Genomic DNA, 21122 nt, shown 5'->3' with positions numbered 1-21122 from the left:
CGCGGCGCCGGATCGGCCAGCAGCTCCACTGATTCAGTTTGTGTGAAGTGTAGTTTTGTTTGTGCTTGTCTTTGCCTTCAGTGAAGTAAAGACTGGCCACTTTTTGAGCCATGTTCCTTTATCAAGTGGTTTCCCCTCAGTACTGCTACTACAGTGTAACCATGGTGTATTACATTACTTTTGAATATAGTTATTGAATGTTTTTTTTTCCTCCTGTAGTACTATAGTATGACAACAATATAATTGTGCTTGGGGGAAGAAAAAAAAAAGATCTTAGCCTGTAAAGAATATGAATTAGGTCTGTGTAGCCTGTCAGGGGAACGAGCCAGAGTCATTTGGTGACAGGTCAGTCAAAGAAGCTAACCCTCTGGAACCCTTCTGCTCACTTGCTCCCATGCAAAGCTTTTCTAGCAGCCTTTAAGGGGAGCATGGTTTAAACTAAAGGTTTGCAGGTTATCACAGGGTCGATAAGTTCTCTCTCTCTCTCTCGGTGTGCAAGTCACAGTGCCTTTTCACCAATATGTTGTAAGTAGAGACGTGAAAGTGACATGGATATCAAAATGGGGCTATTTCCTTTTTGCAGATGGCTCCCCCAGCTGTGGGGGGGGGGGGCTGATAATTCATATAACCGGGTTTTCATTTTTAACTAAGAGAGCAATGAAATTCCCGCAAATGGCATTAGAAATGATGAAATCTCTTGGACAATTCTGGACAAGGAGGAGGATGTTGGAGGACCTGCTGTGTAACGGCCGCAGCTATTAGGTCCCCTCTCGCTTTCTTTGACAACAAATAAGATAAGATGCTTGCTTTTCATGCAAATGCCAACGATTGCCAGAGATGGGAAGCCAAAGGATCTCTGAAGGTGGATCAGTTATCTCTTTCAGCGTGTGCATCCTCAAAGGTTTCCAGTCGCGAACGTATTATCAAGGTTCCTCGCCCAAGTCCCTACTACCACTTTCGAGAAAAAAGATAAAAAGCAGCTTGCACTTATTTCAGTTATTCACTATTGATATTGACACGCGACGGCATCCTAAGATGTGGTATCATGAAGTTAGTAGAACAAAAAATAACAGCCACAAAAAGCTAAATGTTGTGTAGTCTTGTGCTTACCTTGTAAAGGTGGTGCGTTCAGGTAATATTATGTCGACAGGGGCTGTGCAGCCCATGCCTGGGACCTCCGAAACAGAACCGTCCTTTAGAGGGGAAATGGATTGAAAGCGACACACAGCTATAGAGATGTTCTCATGGTCGATTGCATGAAGATGTAGGGATGGAAAGAGACAGAGGAGGAAGGGGAAGAGGAGGTGTGAGCACCATGGGCAGTGGTTATAATCAGGGCCTAGCCACTTCTCCCCGATAAGGGGTCACCGAACGCATGATGTTAGATACAGTTAGTAAAACAGGAGTCATGGAAAACTGAGGAACGCAACTGGAACAGGAGGTCGACTTTTTTATACTTTTTTGGTCAAAAACCAATCAAATATCTAATCTCCGGAATGTGTTGTCAAAACTATCAAGTGTTGTAAATAAATAAAGGTTACAAAATAGTATCAAGAAGTCAGGCTTTCAAAAACCATCTCCACGACGACTTCCTGTGCCAGGCGCCTGTTCGCGAGTCCGGACTTCCTCAGGTTTCACATCTCCTACTTGGTCTAAACTCTTATTTCACACTTCAGTAGTACAGTTGACTAAAGAACAGCTTCTTCTTTCTTTTTTTTTGGAGTACATAACATGTTCTGGATGTATAATGAGACGACACAATTGGTTTTTTGTAATTTGGTGTTCACTGGCTTGTGAATTTCAAACCCATCGGTGGCAAGAGGATAGTGGGAAATAAAATGGTCAGTATTTGGAACAATGTAAGACAAATATATATATAAAAAAAAGACAAAAAATCTCAAATTATAAAAGTGAATATCACTGTGTAATATTTATTCAACTTGTAATTTATGTACTCTTTTAACCTTTGTCTTTTTTTTTGTTATGACAAAGCATTTATTTAAATAAAGTTATGTATTCATCTAAGCACTCGCATGACGTTTTTCATTTCTGGTCTTGCATTGTCACGAGGGTATCCAGGAAATTGGCATGGAGCCGAGTTTCACGGGGAATCACTAATTATAATTGATTGTGCAGCGCCGACTAATCTCTGAGGCACGAGCAGATAAACCTCTTAGACATACGTCTGAGACACTCAGGCGAGCCCACAAGGATCTCCTGCTGCATGCAGGATGTGACTTTATAAAGCCTCACCCGAGGGCATGTCACCTGCTTCTCAACACCATAGTCAGAGAGATTGCACAGGAACAAGGAAGTCATTCAAGGGAGGGGAGGGGGGGGGGGGTGGGGTACCATCAAGTGGGACTAGCTCACAATTCATATAGACAGAGAAGTGGCATTTATTTGACCCGGAGGAGGCTTCTTTGTCCTGTGGAAAACCTAACCCTACTATGGGTGTGGAGGCCCTTGAAACCTGCCTACCTGGATTCTCATTCAGCTTGTTTCTAATATTTGCAGCATGGAAAGACATGCAGAAAAATATAATATGGAAGGCTTCTAAAGATTGCCAATAAAGGGGGGATATGGTCATTTTTATTTCCTCATGAACCCCAGGAAGTGACAGGAAATGGACTTTATTTTGTTGAGGCCACCAATATCTCTCCCCGGGGGATCTCAACACTGACAAGCTCCAGATGTGGGAGACTGAAGCTGGTCATGAAAGCACGGAAGGCCCAGCCGTTCCTGTATAGTGAGCAGATCAAGGCAGCAGAGAAGGTTGTATGGCAGTGTGTGTGTGTGTGTGTGCGTGCGTCGAGGACTATGACTTCAGGGAGGAGGAAACATGTGCAGAAGATTTGATTTGTAAGGCAGTGAACATGACAATTACTATTTGCCTTCAAAGGAACTCACGTCTGCGTTCGAGACTTCAAAGCGTTTGTCCCTTTTATTACGTAATTAGGCCGACAACATCGGAGGGCTACATCGCGCACCGACTCACGCACCCCTCCCCATCCCAAACGTAGTCAAACCGGTGTGTCCGAGCACTTCTAGCAGGTCTTCCTCTGCATTTCTGATGCGATCCAACAAGCGGATGCAATAGCTTTGTACATATATCATTAAATGGGACTCTTAGAAATAATGATGGGCCGTTATAGACATAAGCTTAAAAACGGAGTGCAGGTGTTTATTCAGTCCTCTGTGTTCTGTATGAGCCTGTATAAACTAATAGAACCAGCAGCCGGAGCTACGTTTGTCTTCAAGAACACAGATATTAGCTTCATTTATTGATATATTATTTTGTTCTTGCTCTTTTACAAAGTGCAGACATGCCAAGGCGTAAACACCCTTGTAGAGAGTCCCAGTTACTGTTGCTCCCCGACCAGAGACAGCTAATCAACCTTTACCTCTGTTATATGTATTTCACTTTTGTTGTACAAAGATCAAAACACACAATACTTCATTCAGCCCCTTTGTCTGCATTCAAAGGGGAAGTAGCGCCGCTGCCGTACTTCCTGCTAACGCTGGAGCAGCTTTTCATTTCAGCAAAGATAAAACAACAATTATTTCGCACACATTCAACAAGTGCAGCTTCTATGGACACACAAACACACAAACACACACACACACACCATCAACATATCAAGGGAAGTTGTTGAATGCTAACAAAAGAAATAGTAGCCTGAAAGTAGGGCAGAACTTTGGCTCTTTGGGCCCAGCACACGCACATGTGCTTTTGCCCACACACACACACACAAAATCACGCAAGGACACATGCTCTGCCCTCCCTACCCTTATTCCCATTGTGTCCCATCTATCAAACTCAAAACAAAAGACACTTGTTTTGATTTGTTTTCAGAAAAGGCCAGTTCCAAACTACCATTAAATGTGCTGAACAACCCAGGGGACGCCCGCAATCCGGCGGTGACACCATGCCAAGCTGTCAATGTATTTATTTTTTAAGCACGCTGTCCTGCCAAAATCTCAGCATTAATAAGACAAAATAAAAAGAAATGAGGAGGGGGGAAAACCGAAAAAGCAGCGTCTCACAAAAAAACTGAACAAAGCTGTAGCTGAAAGAGCATTTCTGGGAGCGCTGCTCGGCTAACTGGCAGACTGGCACATGTATCAGGTTTCAAGACCTGAGCCAGTCAGTGTCGCGCTCTCATACGATGCACGTGTGGCCGGACCTTCAAAAGATCCGTTACTTTACACCCCGCCGGCCATGAAAGCGTTTGATCGCTAATCAATGGTGACTTTTGTTGCAAGCGCTTGCAAGATCGTCCAATGAATATAAAACGCATATCGGATAACGACCCGTGTCCGAGCTGTTGCCTGGAGTCAGAAATTTCAGCTAGCCGGTGCAAACGGCATCGTAAATAATCTCAAGTGAAATTTATCGTGAGAATAAGCAGCCTCCTTTAATACGATGCATGTTGTGCATGCAGCGAAGTGACATGTGGAGTAATTCCTTCCTTGTGCAACCCACACAGTGAAAGAGTAAGGGCAAAAAAAATCCACCCTTTGGTCTGTGCAGAAATGCATGTCAAACATCAGCTGCAGAGATTTATGGCAATAATCTCTTGTTCAACTCAATGCTATAGACTAGGATTGTCTGACCTGACGTGGAGCCCGCCAGCTCTGCTCCTCGTAACGCAACCTGCATATGATCTATTTTGCCGTTCTCCTGAACAGCTCAAGGTGAGGACTTATTTTCAAACAGCCAAAAGTAGCCGAGAACGTGGATGTGCAAGACAAGAACAAGACGAACTTGCCATCTCCAACATGCCTGCATCTGTCACGGACAAAAGCAGGTGAGAACCCAAATGCACGACAGAAACTGAGCTTTATTGTCAAAAAAGTCCAGGGAATGTTCCAGAAATCAGCCAAGGGTCAGAAAACCGGGTAACCCAAGACAGGCAGGCAAACAGGCGACATCAAAAACAGGCAGGGCAGGTACACAGGAGTCAGGATGAGGATACCGTGCTGGAAATGACGGCGCGAATCAAGACAATCTGGCAAAGGTGTGTTGTCTGAGCTGAGTATATGTAGTGTCTGGGCTGTTGACAGATTAGCTGCAGGTGAGCGTGGGAGCACAGGGGACCGGAATGAGCTGACTGCAGGAGAAGTTAATGCATGGAAAGCACAGGCCCACCTCAAGCTATGACAGCATCAGGACAGGGAAAATACTTCTGAAATCAGTTTGGGATATTGGAACTTCTGGAGATTTGGACTATACAGCGTTGAAACTTCAAGGAATCATTTTATATATTCATTCCTGGACTGAGAAACAAGCGCATGCAGCTTTATCGCATTGATTTCTGCCCCGGTTTCATTTCGTGGGAAAATTATGCAATTTCTAACTTTTTTCATGTTAAAATTCACATTTTAAAAGCCTTTGGATGAAAGAAGTAGCATAAAGAACCGCGACAATTCACATTTAAACAAATCTCCACAACCTTCCATGCCTGCTTGTCCCTCATTTCAGACCTCGTATTGGGTATCTTTCTTGTGGCGACCCCTCACGGGACAAGCCGAAAGTACAGTAGTAGTAGTTTCTTGAGATTGAAATCTACACATTCATGAACACGGATGACTGTACACACAGCAGTAACAGGAAGCACTGTCTCCAGTATCGTCGGTGTCATTTCCTTTCAGCAAAACTGCTTCGGAGTTGAGAAGTGTTAATGGAAACTCTGATGGTTGTGAATTTCCAGAAAATGTTGGATGGTGAAACATTTATTTATTTATTTATTTTCCTTTTCGAGTGAAACTGACATGAAACTTCCTTCCTTCCAAAAAATTTGTCAGGAGTTTACAGCCAACAATGAAGGAAATTCTTACATAATGAAATCAGTTAACAGAAACCTTCAATAACACGCTTTTTCTTTTTAAGTATTGACTCATGAAAGCTGTGCCTTTTTAAATGTAACAGAATGTTTCTTCCTTCCTTACATTTATTCTGCAACACAAAGCAGCACACACTGTAGAATATCTTTATCGCAATTGAAAGAAATCTTTATTTCAGTGACGTTTGGAATTTCTCTTGAAAGCATTACAGGAAGTATTTGATCCAGATAGTCAGTGCAGCGGTTGGACATAGACAAGAGGCCGGTTTTCCATCAGAGGTGAGTTTTTTGTCGGAAGATATGAGAAAATATTGAGTCATTACATTTGTTCTAAGCAATTGAGCAAAAACTGTGCCACACCAAATGTTGCCTCAACAGCTTCTGCTGCCTCAAGTGGACAAAACAATTATTGCACACTAAAGAATCAGGCTCCAATATCAGATTTGTTATGATATATATATATATGTGTGTTTAAATTAAATGTTCAAACATTGGGAAATAAGAATGGAAAAGCCGGTTTAAGATGTGTCGGTCTTGGTCTGTCCTAGTAGGGTGCTGCTGGGGGTGGGCATCGATAGGAGCTCCTCCTGAAACTGATAGCAGTTGGGATCGCCTCTAACTTTAGGTGTAGCTGAAATCTGGAGACCGGTTAATGGGTTAACGCACCAGCATTCACCCCGTTGGCCGTGAGTGGACATGTTGCACTGGAGAGAGGGAAGAAAAACAAAAACAAGAAAAGTAGGAAAACACTGGAAAATACACAGGGAGGGGTAAAGATGCACAGTGGGAAGTATGGGGTGTGTTAATGAAGCATGGCGTATGGGGGGGCTTGAGATGTGTGCCTGTGTTTGTGTGTCTTCTGGTGGCACGGTGTGATTGGATGAGATTCAAGGGCCACGTTTGGGTGGGTCGGGACTCACCCAATAACAACCCATCCTCTGGTCATACCCCCTTCTCACAATCCTTCCAAACGCACAAACACACATGCAGAGGCGTGCCAAAACAGACCAGCCCCCTGCAGAGGCCACCCCCCTCACGCACCCCACTCCACTCAAAAATGAGGTCATAATTGAAGTGGACACAGTTTGCGCCACGCATGCGGGGCAGCCGTGGAGGGGATGTCAAAAAGAATGAAGAGCTGGCGGGAAAGAAAAGACTTTCAATTTTCTTCCTTCGATGAGAAAGAACAAAAAAAGTGACAGTTACAGTAATTACCCAGCGACAAGGAGGGACAACCTAAAGGGAGCCAAGTGTTGAAGAGGTACAGTGTTCCTCCCTGGGAACCAAAGACTCCCGTCTGAAAACAATGCCGTTGTTTGTGACCAGTGACGAAAATTGGCCGAGTGGTTGAGAGCCCTACTTTAGGAAACCGTGGCACCTATTCAAATCTGCTTTTCTGCCCGACTATCCTCGTAAGAAAACACTGGACATGTGACCTTGTTTGTCCTCCTCCTGTCTGATTCCTATGAATGGGCGGGATTCAAACTCAAGCTCCCAGCCGGAAGCACGGTTTGTTGCTCGGTTTAACAAATGTCTTCCCATGAAGTACGCCAAACTGTTTTATTGCCTTGTAACCTTGAGCTCAGAAGCTGTCGCCTCATTCTCAATGACAATGTGTGTGTGTGTGTGTACGACCTGTGTTGAAGAAGAAGGAGGGTGTTTGTGAGTTCATAAAAAAAAGGAAGGTGACTTGGTAGATGTGTGTAAGTTGGAAGGCGAAACGGGAAATTTGAGGGAGAACTAACCAACCGAAGCCCTTGGCGGTGCAGGCGGGGGGGGGGGGGGGGGGTTAAATTGGTGAGGATGGAGAAAGCAACAACTGGCGATCATTGGACTAAATTGTACATCATATGGACAACAATGCAAGCTGACTCCAATGAGCTTCTTTCCATCCTCACGCTCAGCGGTCACCAGGACCTGGCCCTCAACAACCACTAGCACAGGTTTAAACACAATGCCCCCACTTTGGTCTCTCAGGTGTCATCATTTCCACCACTGAATCCCCCCCACAAAGACTGTCATGATCTTCTTGGCTGAATTAATAGGTTAAACCAAAACCCGGCTTTGGTTTCATCTTGTTTGCTCTCTAATATACATTAAAGACATACGCAGACGACTCTTTGGTGTTTGTTTCAGGAGTATTTGGTTGCATTTTTGTTCTTCCATTGAGTTTGATTACATTTTGGCCATTATTTTGGCAAAATTGCACGACTTACATGCCACATGCACGTTACAACTGCTTACCCTGTTTTTCAATGATCACGTTGCCGTATAAAGTTTGTTCAAATGTGTTTCTAAAAGAGCATCATAGACAACTGGATTTACCTTGACACGAGGTGCAGTGTGTCCATGGCTCACCTGTTTGAGGTTGTACAGTCCATGTCTGTCACAGTTTGGAAATTTGAGCTCATACAGGCTCTCTAGTGGGCCTCTGTTGTCCTCGGAGGTCATTCTGGAGATCTCCTCTAAGACCTTGTCCAACTCCTGCTCACAGGCACTCTAAGCGGACAAAGAGGGATAAGATGATTTCAACATTAATGTTTCTCCACACAAGTTCAGATTTATTTTTGTTTCATTTTTGTATATTTGTATTTTTTTTTCACAGAACAAATATAGAAATTTATAGGAAAAATAAAACAAGAAAATGAAGGCCCTTAAAAACACTCCGTATCCATGTTTAGATGGCTAACAACATGATTGAGCATTGAACTTCATACATTAACATTGCATGAGTGTATGATATTTATAGAGCAAGATTTATTTAAGATGCTTTTTTCCCCCCATTTGTTTCCTCCGCCAGCCCTGAGGTTATGCAATCACCTTGTCAGTTTGTCTTTAGCAAGATACCTAAAAAAGGTTACAGACGGATCTTGATGAAATTTCCAGGAAATGTTGGGAATGTTACGAGGAACAGATGATAATTTTTTTTGGTGACGATCCAGAAGAGATTCTGGATTCAGACTATGGCTCCATTCAAACTGATCCTGGTGCAAATATTATATCTAATATCTTATACCTGCAGCAGCTTCTCAGTTCTAGGGTCCTCGAGTTGATTTGACCTCATCTTGGTTTTGCGTTCGTTCTGGTGTTGCTTCCTGGCAGACTCCTGCCAAATCCAAACATCAATTGCAGGTCTTTTGGTGGATGGGATCTCAGTCCCGTGCACCTCTACAAACCAAAAGCACAAAAAAAAAACTATTTAGGTTTGCATTCATGACACAGAAACTGTATTTGAACTTAGAAGCAAATGGCAGAAGACGAAGAAAAAGTTGCAAGAAATTTGCATCCCAATTATGCTCCAGATCTTGTTCCAAGTAACAATCGGATCTGAAGGATTGTTCCTTGTACCTTGAACCAGGACGCGAGTTTGGGTTGACATTCAGAAACAACTCCACGCGTGACACCGGCAGCGATTGAAGAAACATCCGCCAAACTACAATCATTGGGCTAAAAGTTGTAAATAAACTCCGGTGAGTTTGTTCGAAAAAATAATGGCGACTGGTTGATGTTGCGTTAATCTGTCTCTCCGGAGGTGAGCAACGAAACTTCATTATCTGCCCGTGGAAAACGATTGAAGACCTTTGGTGCGCTGTCTCGTTTTGACAGCCGTGTAACCTTCAATACTCTCTGCGGCCTTGTGAGTATGTAGTTAATGGACAGATGTTACATGCAGACAAAACTGCCTAACCATGCTCATGCACGTTTGTCTCCGTCTATTCTGTTATCACAAGCTGCGATTAAGCTGACATTTTTTCTAATAACAGGCCTTTCCCCCCCCCCCGACACATCGTAACTTTGGAATTAGAAGACAAAGTCATTCTGTGTCCTCGAGGCATCCTGTGTCCCTGTTACCTCCCGTCGCTAATGCTATGCTGGACAGTCAGACATCGCCATAGCTGTAATTACTGTGGCGACAGAGTTAGCAGATCTGCTAATACAAAAAAAAAAAAAAGTGACTGAGCTGAATAATGTTTAACCCCGTCTTCTGAGCAGTGGGGGGGGGGGTCTTTCCTAGTTTTTCCTGCTACTTGTTATGCCATCATTTATTAGAAGATGAAGAAGAAAAAAAGTAAAGCAAAGTATAAATGCTCGAGACTATATCATTAGAGTCACAGGAACAGGAAAACCAGGACTAAAGTGGCGGCTGAATGTCAGCTTTTCATGCCGAGTAAGGATTTTAACGTTACACCTACATGCCTTTGCAAATTGTGTGGTTGTGTGTCTGTAATTAGCGCTGTAAGAACATAACCCTGCCAGGGACTGTAAATCACACCTGAGAGGAGCTAAATGCTCAATAGCGCACGCCTCACACATGCTAAAACACTATCTGAAATGTTTCTGCTCATGCTTATGTCTATTCATTCTAGTGCAAATCGACCCCTTGGACTCCAGACACTGGTGGTGGTGGTGGCGGATGACTCTGCTGAGACTGCTGAAATAAAAACAGCTATGATGATGTCACTGTCCTCTTGGTTAAATGTGTTATTTCGTTCTCTCAAAAGGCGCCATGGCCACTGTGTGTATATGGTGTAAGAATGCCTGCGCTTGGAAACGTGTCCAGTGTGCGACGAGACACTGCACAGTGAATAAAGCGATAAATCGTACTGACACTGTCGTCCGGAGGCCACACTCTGGTCAACTGTAGACCGGCCTCACAAGGAAACCTTTCGACTGTAGAAAGGCAACAGATCCCATCGTTAGATAGTTGAAACCGTGTGGCCTCAAACAAGGCTTTCATTATTCATGGAGTTAAATTACACACACTGAAGTGTGTCATTGATGACTAAAGTCATCATTTCCAACACAAGCTTAGATGCTTGCTCCAAGTTGTATTAAGATATTCAGACATGTGGGAGAATATCCTGCATGTAGAGAGAGAGAGAGAGAGAGAGAGCATTAAGTATGTTCACGAGAGATAAACCTAAATTTATGAATCATGACATCATGGTGAAAAGTGTGTAACCGCTAGTGCACTGTAATTGCAAAGGTTATGAGGTGCCACTCAGTGAAGTCGGTGTGTGTGTGTGTGTGGGGGGGGGGGGGGGGGGGGGTTGAAAAGCTCACCGAAGTGCAACTTTACCATTTAAGGTGTAAAAAAAGAAGTTGTCACGTTGACACTGTGTTGTTGATGCTGTACTCAATGATTAGCATTAAAGCATTTGTTTGCGTTATACAGTAAAGCTGTGTCTAAATCACACCGCCGAGAAAGGGCCCCTTTACATGACTTCAAAACCATTGTCAGCAGAAATGGTTCCTCTCAAGACTCGGCCACTTCAAACACTTTCACAGCTGGAAAAAGGGACAAAGAGAAATTGAATAATGAGGAACGCTTGTGCCCAGCCAGAGATCCCCTTCAAAACATTTTACAGTGAGAGAATGTCCTTTCAAGTCTGGGCTGCTGCTTCCATGTGGTCATGTGTGTCATCCGGACCAGAGAGACGTGGGCTTTGTAGTTTGAAGGAGAGAACTGCAGCCATTTGGCGTTCCCGACAGGCTTAGTCAGAGTTTAAAGTACAGTCGAAGGTGATTATTCACTCTCAAAAACATCTGCCCTAATCAACACGAGAGCTCATAATTGTGGATTGACATGCAATATATTTGGCTTCCCAGAGAACAGTTGTTGATTTACAGTTTTCTGGTTTACCTCTTTCCTGTTCGGTATTTTGTCGCTTGTCCCCGTGCTGTTTGAGGGATTTCGAAGACTTGCTCACTTCTTAGAAGGTTCCCTTTAGTTCCAAGTCTGCTCATGTGTCTCATTGCGACTCCGTTGCTTCCCCCATTAGCGTCCCTCACCCGACCCAGTGACATGACCTACCCATCGTTACTCACGTGCCAGTGTGGGCGAGACAAAAGCATGAATACCACCTGTTAAATGGCACCAGAATTGCAGACAATGCAATTTTTTTGTTGCTTATTTATTTCATTTTCATAAAAGGACCACCATACTGCTGTTGGACTGTCCCACCCACATTTTCAATTGTTTCTGCTCCCGTGAAGTTTACAGGAGTGGAGAAAACTATGCCTTTATTTGGAGGAAGTGGCAACCACTGGAACAGACAGCATGCAGAGTGCATGAGTCTGGTACCAACACGGGACGTGCCCCAAAATGTTTATGGAAATTGTTCATTTGTTTAATTCAAAAATAATTGTGGGATTTCATGGCCATGTTTTGTTTTGCTTGTTTCATGTGGTAGCCATATTTCATTCTGCCAAGCCCCAGTGTAACCCAATCACGGTGATTATTTAGGCCTCCAGAACAACTCTCAAACTATTTCGGTGAAAGCCAAACTGCTTCTGGACCGCAGCCGAACTGAAATGATTGGATTTCGTCTCCTACCTAACGTGCTGAGCAAAGAGCGCAGGCCTTGACTAGAGGTGAAATGTCAGTGGCTAATGCGAGATTCTTCTCAGTCCCGGATTTAAATGAGAAAAAATAAAAAAAAGAGAACAAGTTTTGATTCATTTGGACACGAGAGTGAAATATTTGTGGACCAGGACAGAGAAAAATATTTCCGTGTCAACTCCCATTACAAATCTACCTTCGGGTACAAATAAAGTAACCTTGAACCTTGAAAGAGTTCAAGTGGAAACACTCTTCTAATACTGCGCTCTGTTCAGATTGGATGGATTTTATGGCTTTCAAATTTCAGTGTGGCTGTTTTCACTTGTCACTTTTGCATTGTGGAAATTTGGGTGTGTGTGTGTGGGGGGGCAGGAGGAGCACTTGAATCCCACATTACTGACATCAAAAGCATGAAAAAGCAGATGCTCACATCAGACAACGCTGGAGTGAACTGTGGACTGTTTGTTCAGGCCACAATCCCGTTCAGGTGAGTTCAGGTGAATGTAACGACACGCGGGAGCCGGGTCGCCAATGTTTGTCTTGCAGTGCCTAAATCTTGATAAAGCTTTACGTCTTTAAAGTGAGCAGCAGCTTGTATTCTCAACCACCGGCAGGAGACAAACTCCCGAAATGTGCATTTTAATGACACAAATGCTGATATCTGATAGGTCTGAAAAAGCAAAGCACATAACAGTGAAGTGACGGCAACCCAGAGTGTGACCTGCGGTTCCGTTCCAGCTTTTCCTTTATGCGCTGACTGTTTTTTATAATACCAAAGATGGTCAATCATGGCAGAGTGCATCACTGAAGTTTAAAGTTATTGGGTCTGGAATAAGGATTTGTTTTTACTACCGTCTCCCAGCAAATGTCAGAGTCTTGAAGAACGCTAGAAAAAAAAAGTATCCCTGCTGACATTTTTATTATCCTGAAATAACTTCTGTCAGAATTGATCAACAACACTATCGATTTCATCCCCCCCCCCCCCCCCCCCCCATTGCATTTATAGGAAAAACTCCAATACCGTTCTAAAGGAACGTCTGTATTTCCAGCATGTTAAATTCTCAGAGCGCAATCTGTGCTTGAGTTAGACAGGAGAGCCTGGGAGGATCTATGAATTGCAGATCTTATTGCAGATCATCGGAGCAATAATGTTGTTGACCTTTCTTTTAAAATTCACGTCATGTTATTTTTTTCCAGTAATTCAGTCCCTATGAACTGAAATGTGGAGGAGAAAGAAAACACGGGATTTCTCTGCCCCTGCAGGATTTCTGTTTTTTTATTTTATTTTGGGCGGTTATCGTGACCAACTATATTTGACTTGGTTTCTCCAAAATAAAAAAGAGCCCTGCAGTGAAAATACTAGCTGCTCCATGAAACCTCTGTACTTAAGGCTAGTTCATTTACCATCATGCTCAGTACAGGGGCAGTTACAGGATCAGACTACTCCCCCCACTCATACGTTCTCGTGACCCAGTCACGGCGGCTCTGCCAGCGGCCTGCAGTCCGGCAGAGATGTGACCGTGAGCCTGGGTAAAAGATAGAGGGAGCAGTGGCCTGAAGTCCTTACCATTTGTTTCCTGGATTGCGACCTTCAATAACATGATCCGGGACTTAGTTCAACCTGCATGGACTTTGATCATTTATTGATCCCTGTCACAATTGTTGTGATCTGTTCTTGTTACATATTTTGCACTTTCACCCACTCTAAAGAGATGGATCCCTCATCTGTGTTTCCCCAAGAGGTTTCTTCTTTCATTTTTTTTCCTGTATAGTTTTGGTCTAGGTCTAAGGGGTAGAAGTTTGCCCTCTGAGGCAAATTGGATCTTGGGAGATTCATGTCCGGTGAGAAGATCGTTGTGGTCAGCACCATCTACCCCTAAAGCTGCACGAGCCGAGAACCAGTTGCAAAGACTAAGATCCATCTGGGTGTGGTCTACAAACAGTTTCTGTCTCCAAGCAGTGGCGCTGCTAACTAGCACTCGCCAGCACAGACCCATCCCATGTTATATGTATGCGTTTCAACACAAACTGATTGGAGTTTTAACTTACCATTTGTATCCTGGTCCACGCTTGCGACATCCAAGTCGACTTTTTGTCCACATCGTCCCAAGCCCTGGATGAGCTGTTGCAAAGGTATTTCAGACTCCCTGCTGGGGTAGCACCTCAGGCCGCTGGAGCACCTGGGCGAGTAGACCCCACAAAGCTCCCCCACCTGCCTGGCACACACCGGGCAGCAGCCGCAGCCCAGCTCCCTCACTATTTCTGGGCATTGCGCTGAGACTTTGGGGCAAGCAGCTAGACGCTCCGCCGTGCAGCTCGGGCATCTGAAAGCCAAATCGCCGCGTGCAATCCCAGGCAAAGCAAAGTACGCAAACAGCAGACCGTAAGCGTATATGACCATTCTTACTCGCTGTAAGGTTTGTTTTTGACGAGTCCAAAAAAAAAAGTCTGAATGACCCTTGGACGATAACAAGATGAAGCTCAGGATCCTGAAAGTCAGCAGTATCGGTAAACATTGTGATGCCGCTAGCAGGGTCCTACCTGCTGTCATGTTACTGACTGGTTTTGCTCTGTTTCCAGGGCCTGTCACCGATTTCAAATTTGATTTGATTGAAAGGGATAAAAAAATTATAATATTTCACAGGTAGCAAAATGTGGAGCAGCTGAGGCCTTAGGTGGTGAGAGTGTCGTCCGCTTACTGGAAAGAAGAATACAGTCACCCATCACTATATCGCGGTTCAGCTGGATCACTTGATTGCGGTTTTTCGCGCTGGGCATGTGTTTTTATATATCGCGGATTTTCTACACTACATTGGTATGATTTAATTTCCTAAGGAAAAACAAAACAACTCACGGGAGTTGCTGGAGCCTATTGCCGTAAGGAGATGGGGCAGTAAAAGCTTCCCCTGTAATAGTAAATCATGAATATAATCCCACCTAAAGCCGTGAATGGACAGATGTGGATTTATGTGTGTAACTTAATCTGAAGCGGTCTAGGCTGTTTTTGTGCTTCTTCATTACAACGCTGCTCAAATCAGCTGCAGTGAGTGTTTTGTACTCCTCTGAGATGAGTCTCACGTTAAAGGCTTCGCATTGATATGCTCTAATCAATAAAGCCATTAGAACTACACCTTTGGCTCGATGGTGGCGCGACTGCAGAAATTTCAGAGGCGTTTCTATCTCTCTGTTTCTTGTCTTGTCGTTATTTTTATTTTATAACTAGAAACTCAACGCAGACCGAAGCATGTTCGACTTCCACCAATGCGCGTTCGCATCAGCGTGACACGTGGATTTATTCTCTTCTGTCAACGGCCACAGCTGAGCAGAAATCATTCTCCACTGGTCTGTAAATAAATAAAGTGGGGCTCTATTAAGTAAGGAAAGATTGGAGGGGGGGGGGGGGGGGGGGTGATGAATGATCATTGAAGAAATGCATGAAAAATGATCTCGTGTTTACCTCAAGGATAAGTGGAAGAAAGCCCAGTGTTGACACGCTGTCTAATGTTCTCTCTGTTAATGGACATAATGGTAATTAATGACGTGGATTTGTTTTGCGCTGTTTGCGAACCGACTCTGCTGCAAGACTTCCATCACTCTTATTGCATTCCAGTCGCATGACTCAAAGTAACGGTCGAAACGAAATGACGCCGTGCTGCTTAATGTAGCCGTTTAATCTTTACGACCTTATGATTCCTGTTAGCTAGTCCTGCTAACTTTAGCTATCGGCATTAGGCCTGGTGCGGATCTTGCTACTGAAGGATTTGAGTTTATTAAAATTCAAATCCCTTCTATTTCAAACCTAAATGACAAACAAATTGCTGTTTTCCTCGAGTCTCTTTTCTTCTTTCACCCCTTGCAGCAGGAGGACGCTTCATTCGTCGCTTTTCCACCGACCTCGGGATGTGTGTTCGGGTTCCCAGCTGTGCAGGCCAGCTCCCAGCGTGATGTCAGCGTAGCTCAATGTATAACATGCTGCAACTTAGCGGGTCCGGGTGTGAAGTAACGTCTGTCCTGACTCTGCCTGCTTTCCGCCACCTTACATAAAGTTCCTGTACTGGAGTAATGGAAGGAAAAAAAAGGTTCTTATGTGTTGGTTTCACCTGTAAATGATGTGAACTCATGCGCTTTGATTGGAAGAAGAAGAAAAAAGAAATCATTACCGGCAGACTCGCGTAATGAGTTTGAGTTCATTTAAAGTGACTTAGGTTGAAAGCATTAGAAGGACATCTCACTCTGGTGCCACCCAGTGGCGGAAAATTCAATTCACTGACATTTTGAGGCTCTTACAGTTTCCTTCCCTCCCACATTCTGCATGCAGCTGCTCGATGATTGAAGACACTTCATTCCCGGTCCCTTAAAGATTGGGAAAGGATTCTGCATTTAGTGCATCGAAGGTAAAGTGATCCAGCTTGCTATATAGCTGCAGGTGTTCTGGTCCACATCACTCTGGTCTGCAGGACTTTAGAATTACAACAAGATGTTTCCATGTTTCATAAAATGCAAACAATAAGATGTTTAGCTTGCATTAAAGTCAGAGTTTTTTTCCCCAAATGCATTTTGGATCTGCAACAGTTTTTTTTTAATCCCAGATGTCCAGAAGCCTCGTGAACCATCGGAGGTCTTCATGTAGAAAAATGGATTCATGTTTCAGTCTGAACACTTTTCTATTGTAAACAGATATGGAATATTTCACACCGAACAATAAATTGCGTCGATTAAAGACATAATGACGTTTCGCTGGGATTGAATGCGGTGGATGACCAGCAGCTCACGACCAGATCATATCCTGTTTATCCAATTAATAGGATACAATGGAGATAAGAGGGGAATGGGAACTACTTTTTCTGCTGCATCCGGATGTAAACATTTGACCTTCTGTTTGTCTGTGTCACATTTCTTCACATTGGAGTATCAGAATATAGCCTTAACCTCTAGCCTTCAATAATCAGTTACCACAGGACATCACATCCATCTTTAAGAGGAAGAACATGCAGGCTGACATCGAGGCCTCCTGGTTCAAGTGTCTCTGGAGGGGGGGTCCTCTGTGTGGGACATGTCATTGGGTAGCCTGGGAACGGCCTGGCTCTGTCTGGGAAAGGAAGCAGGCTGCTGCGCTCTTACACAACCCAATTAGCTCCCATGTTGTGCAGATAAGAAATCGGACCGGATCGCGCAGAAGCTTTCTGGTCGAGAAGCATCTTCAGAACAGGACGAATTCTAACCGGGGATTTTCCAGGAGATTCCAAAGACAAACGCCGTAAAGTTTAAAGTTGAGGTATGTGCCCAGTCAATAGCTAATATTTTATTAAGTATTTAATTTAAGCGATGCTATTTGCTACACCAACCTGTAAAAGCATGCCGATTGGAGAATTCACAGCAGACACATTGTATTTCTCTCATACAAGCAGAGACATGACATTTCATGTGTGTTTATTTATTTTAAAAAAAGAAGATAGAAAAATAGAAAAAATGCTGCATTCCCTGGTAACATCTGTTTCCAGCCTCGGAATCCCACGAGATAAATTCATTCATTTGTAGGAAGCAAATGGTCGTCATGTCTGTTTCATATAGATCTCAATGTTAAAAGGTTTGATCACATGCGTTGTCTTGTTGTTTGCATTTAATTACCATACAGTAATGCTTTATTGATTCCACGTGTTATGATTGGAATGAGCTGCTCGGCGGAGGTCTGCGCTCTCCGAGTGCTTTTCTTAGTTATTAACTGAGCCCAAAATTGTATTCTGTAACACAACACTAAGTATTATTACAGAATCATGATAAGCAAATGATTTTTTTTCGATGACTATGCTACTTTTTTCCCCTTTATTTTAAATAGATGGCCTTCACCGTTTACCTGCTGGTATTTGTCTACATCTGGACAGGTAAGCTGGAACACTGAAACTTTTACATGCTTTCTCATGCCATCCTGAAATTACTTGATCGGTGTAATCAGACTAGTCCATTTAATGGACACCTACTTAATCAATAAGGAATATGCCCATTTCTCCTGTCTGCTTCTGTGATTTCGTCATTGATCCGTGCAAATAATTGGACCTCGTCCTTTGACTGAGTCTGTCCCCTGCAGGGCCGGCTGAGACGCTCCTCCCGCCGCCGTGTGACCGCTGTATGTTTGACAGCAATGTCGACGACTGCCTGTTTGATTTCAGCAGGAGCGTGCAGGCTAGCGGCTTGAAGGACCGTTGCCCCTGGCCAGCTGTGAAAGGGTGACGTTGATGCATTTCGTTGATGCATTCCAGTTATTCAAACATCGTCTCAGACATAGTTTTGTCTTGGGTTTTTCCGGGCTACATTCGGTACAGGTCCAAGTTTGATGCGCTTTGGATGCTGAACTTGCATCCTTCTTTACTGTGTCCTCTGTTTTGGTTTCTTCTTCTTCTTCCGCAGCATCTACTACCAACTGAAGTGTTGCGTGGACGACTTGGCGAATGCGTCCTGGTGTAGGGGCTCCCTGGTGGACGAGATCTTTCTGAGGGTCCACCGCACATACTTCACATACTGTGGACAGGTCCAGGACCCCCCACTCACCACTCTGGTTTTGCTAATAGCGCCTGCTATCCTCGTCACTCTACTCTTGCCAGTTATCTGTGCCAATCTCACCCCCAGTGAAGGCAGAAAGACTTGGTCACACTGATATTTATATGTGTTGGTAGTATTTATCTCATGATCGTTTTATTCCAGCCAATTTTAGCACCGACGAATCAGCAAACGTGGACTCATTTAAATGTGACACGTGATGGATCGGGTTTGTCTAAATACAAGTTTCCCTCTAATATTGGGGATTTCTGTGATTTTATACTAGTAAAAGCGATTCGGATTATTAAATAGACTAAAGAGGTCGATATTTCTTCCACAACTATTGTTAAGTCTTTTGTTGTCGTGCCAGTTTTGGAATCCTCAGTGGTTAAATGTTGTATCTCTCTTAGTGGAAATGATTTATTGTGATTTATTGACTCCGGCCGTCTGGCATCCACGGTGTGTCGTTTTCTGAAAAACGTTCTCACAGATGTGCTGAATTGGTTTTAACTCTTAAAATGACAGCAAGAAAAAAAAAGTATTTTTATATTTATATTTTATATTTTTACAGGTGTTACAGCAATACCAAGATGGAATCCCACCTGAAGTATGTGTTACTATGACAACATACTGCATTTGTAATTCATAGGGAACACCATGAAGTATTTTTTTAGTCGTATTTCTCCAGTTAAACAGCAGCAGCATTTGCTCCTTTCGCACCGACGTGAAGGAGCAAATCAAGGAAAGCTTGCAGCCAATCACTCCAAACATTATTTGAATAACGTGGTCTGTGATTGGCTCACAACCCCAGTCAAGGTTCAATACAACAAGCGTTCAACGTGTGTGCATCAGTATGCAACACAGTGCCTCATTTTTGGTATTGAATAAAATATGTAAAATAAAAAGTGTCTTGAGTTATCAGATTAGTTTATGTCCGATTGTTGACACCTCGGGGTCCGTTTAGCAATGCTTTGAATTTTTGCGTGAAACTGACACTAGAACTGCAAGTTTTACTACAAAATAACAGGAGGAACGGAATCAAGCATCCGGTAATCCAAAGAGGTCGCGAGACTCCAGTGGGACGCCCTGACGGTTCTTCTCTGGAGGCTGAACATGACTAAATCCAGCCCGAACTGTGCTTTCATAGAAATCCTTCTTTAGTCACGATCCAGAACGACATAGGAGGAGTGAACAAAATGAGATAACAAAGATCAAACTTGGGAAGTGAATCTGGAGAGGAACTATTCCTTTTTATTTGTGCCATATTAAAATGGTACTACGATTCCTTTGCTTCAGGGGGAATATCAGCTTGTGTGACTTTCTTTAAGAGCTGTGTAACGGTCCAACCCTTTCCATATGCTGGAACTCGCACGGTCCCGACAAGTCTTAAATGAAAACCAATGACGTTAAATTAAAAGAGGATGGAATAACACAGGGACGTCTCAGATTTGGGTGGGTGGTCTGCAACCGCTACCAAGTTGGTAGACGGCGACGGACTGCGGCGAAGTCAGAACATTAACATGGCAGAACTTTTTGAAGGTTAGAAAAATAACTCTCTTTTCATCTCGCGTGCTTTCGCTCCCAGACGGGACAGAGTGGCAGCGGCGCACCTTTTATTATCTTAAATAATATCCACATTTCTACTTTTCCTTGTGCAAATATTGAAAGGCGACCTTTGCCAAGTCTCCACTTTGCCAGTTCTTTCTTGGTTCCAGACTTTGACGCATATCCCTTTCACAATAAAAGGAGCTGGTTTGTTGAACTGACAGACATGCAGAACAACACAATCTCCAGACCAGTTCTTATTGAAATCTTCGGCGCGTCAAATGCCGTTATGTCGGGTGTCGCTCTGCTTTTTATTTCCTGTCGTTTCCACAGTCGGCGGTGCATGTAATGCAATTGACTCAGCACTTCCCCGTGTTGGTTATGTGTGACTTTAATTGAAGGCATTTGTTTTCATGGATCGGTCAAGGTGGCTAATACGCTTTCATAAATCATGTAAATGTCCGGCTATTACATTTTGTGGAATTGTTTAAAAAGTGCTGTGTTCATATATTTTTGTGTGTTAATCATAACTCAAAAAAAAAAAAAGGTTTGGAGCTGGCTCAGTAGCTTGTTCCAGCTGGTAATGGGGCTAATGTTCCCGAAAATTATTTTTTATTTGATTTTTTTTTTTTGTCAATGCTGTTACTGTCAGTGTCGGACATCAAAGTGATGATTTAGGAGTTTCTCTCGATGAAATGTTCCATGATTATTAAATTATTGACAGTCTCATTATTTATCCTATTTAGATTTTAACACCACAGTTCTCTCTGCGTGGGACCGCTTGATCAAAAATGACTTTCACACCAGACGGCAGAGGAAGCCCGACTCCAGTCCAGGAACTCTCCCAGGGTGCG

At 43.5% G+C, this 21122-nt stretch overlaps 1 protein-coding gene across 1 annotated transcript; it reads right to left on the bottom strand.

Moving 5' to 3' along the window:
• Positions 1 to 6364: 6364 nt before the first annotated feature.
• On the bottom strand, positions 6365 to 14590 carry LOC137902498 (insulin-like growth factor-binding protein 2-B). Its single transcript, XM_068746585.1, has 4 exons — positions 14239 to 14590; positions 8863 to 9014; positions 8205 to 8345; positions 6365 to 6550 (listed from the first exon to the last, which is right to left on the bottom strand). The coding sequence occupies exons 1-4, from the start codon at positions 14588 to 14590 to the stop codon at positions 6365 to 6367; spliced, it is 831 nt and encodes a 276-aa protein (XP_068602686.1).
• Positions 14591 to 21122: the final 6532 nt, after the last annotated feature.

Source organism: Brachionichthys hirsutus, chromosome 12 (assembly GCF_040956055.1).
Source record: "Brachionichthys hirsutus isolate HB-005 chromosome 12, CSIRO-AGI_Bhir_v1, whole genome shotgun sequence".
In the NCBI taxonomy this organism is placed as follows: Eukaryota; Metazoa; Chordata; class Actinopteri; order Lophiiformes; family Brachionichthyidae; genus Brachionichthys; species Brachionichthys hirsutus.
This window is presented reverse-complemented; position numbering and strand designations above follow the sequence as displayed.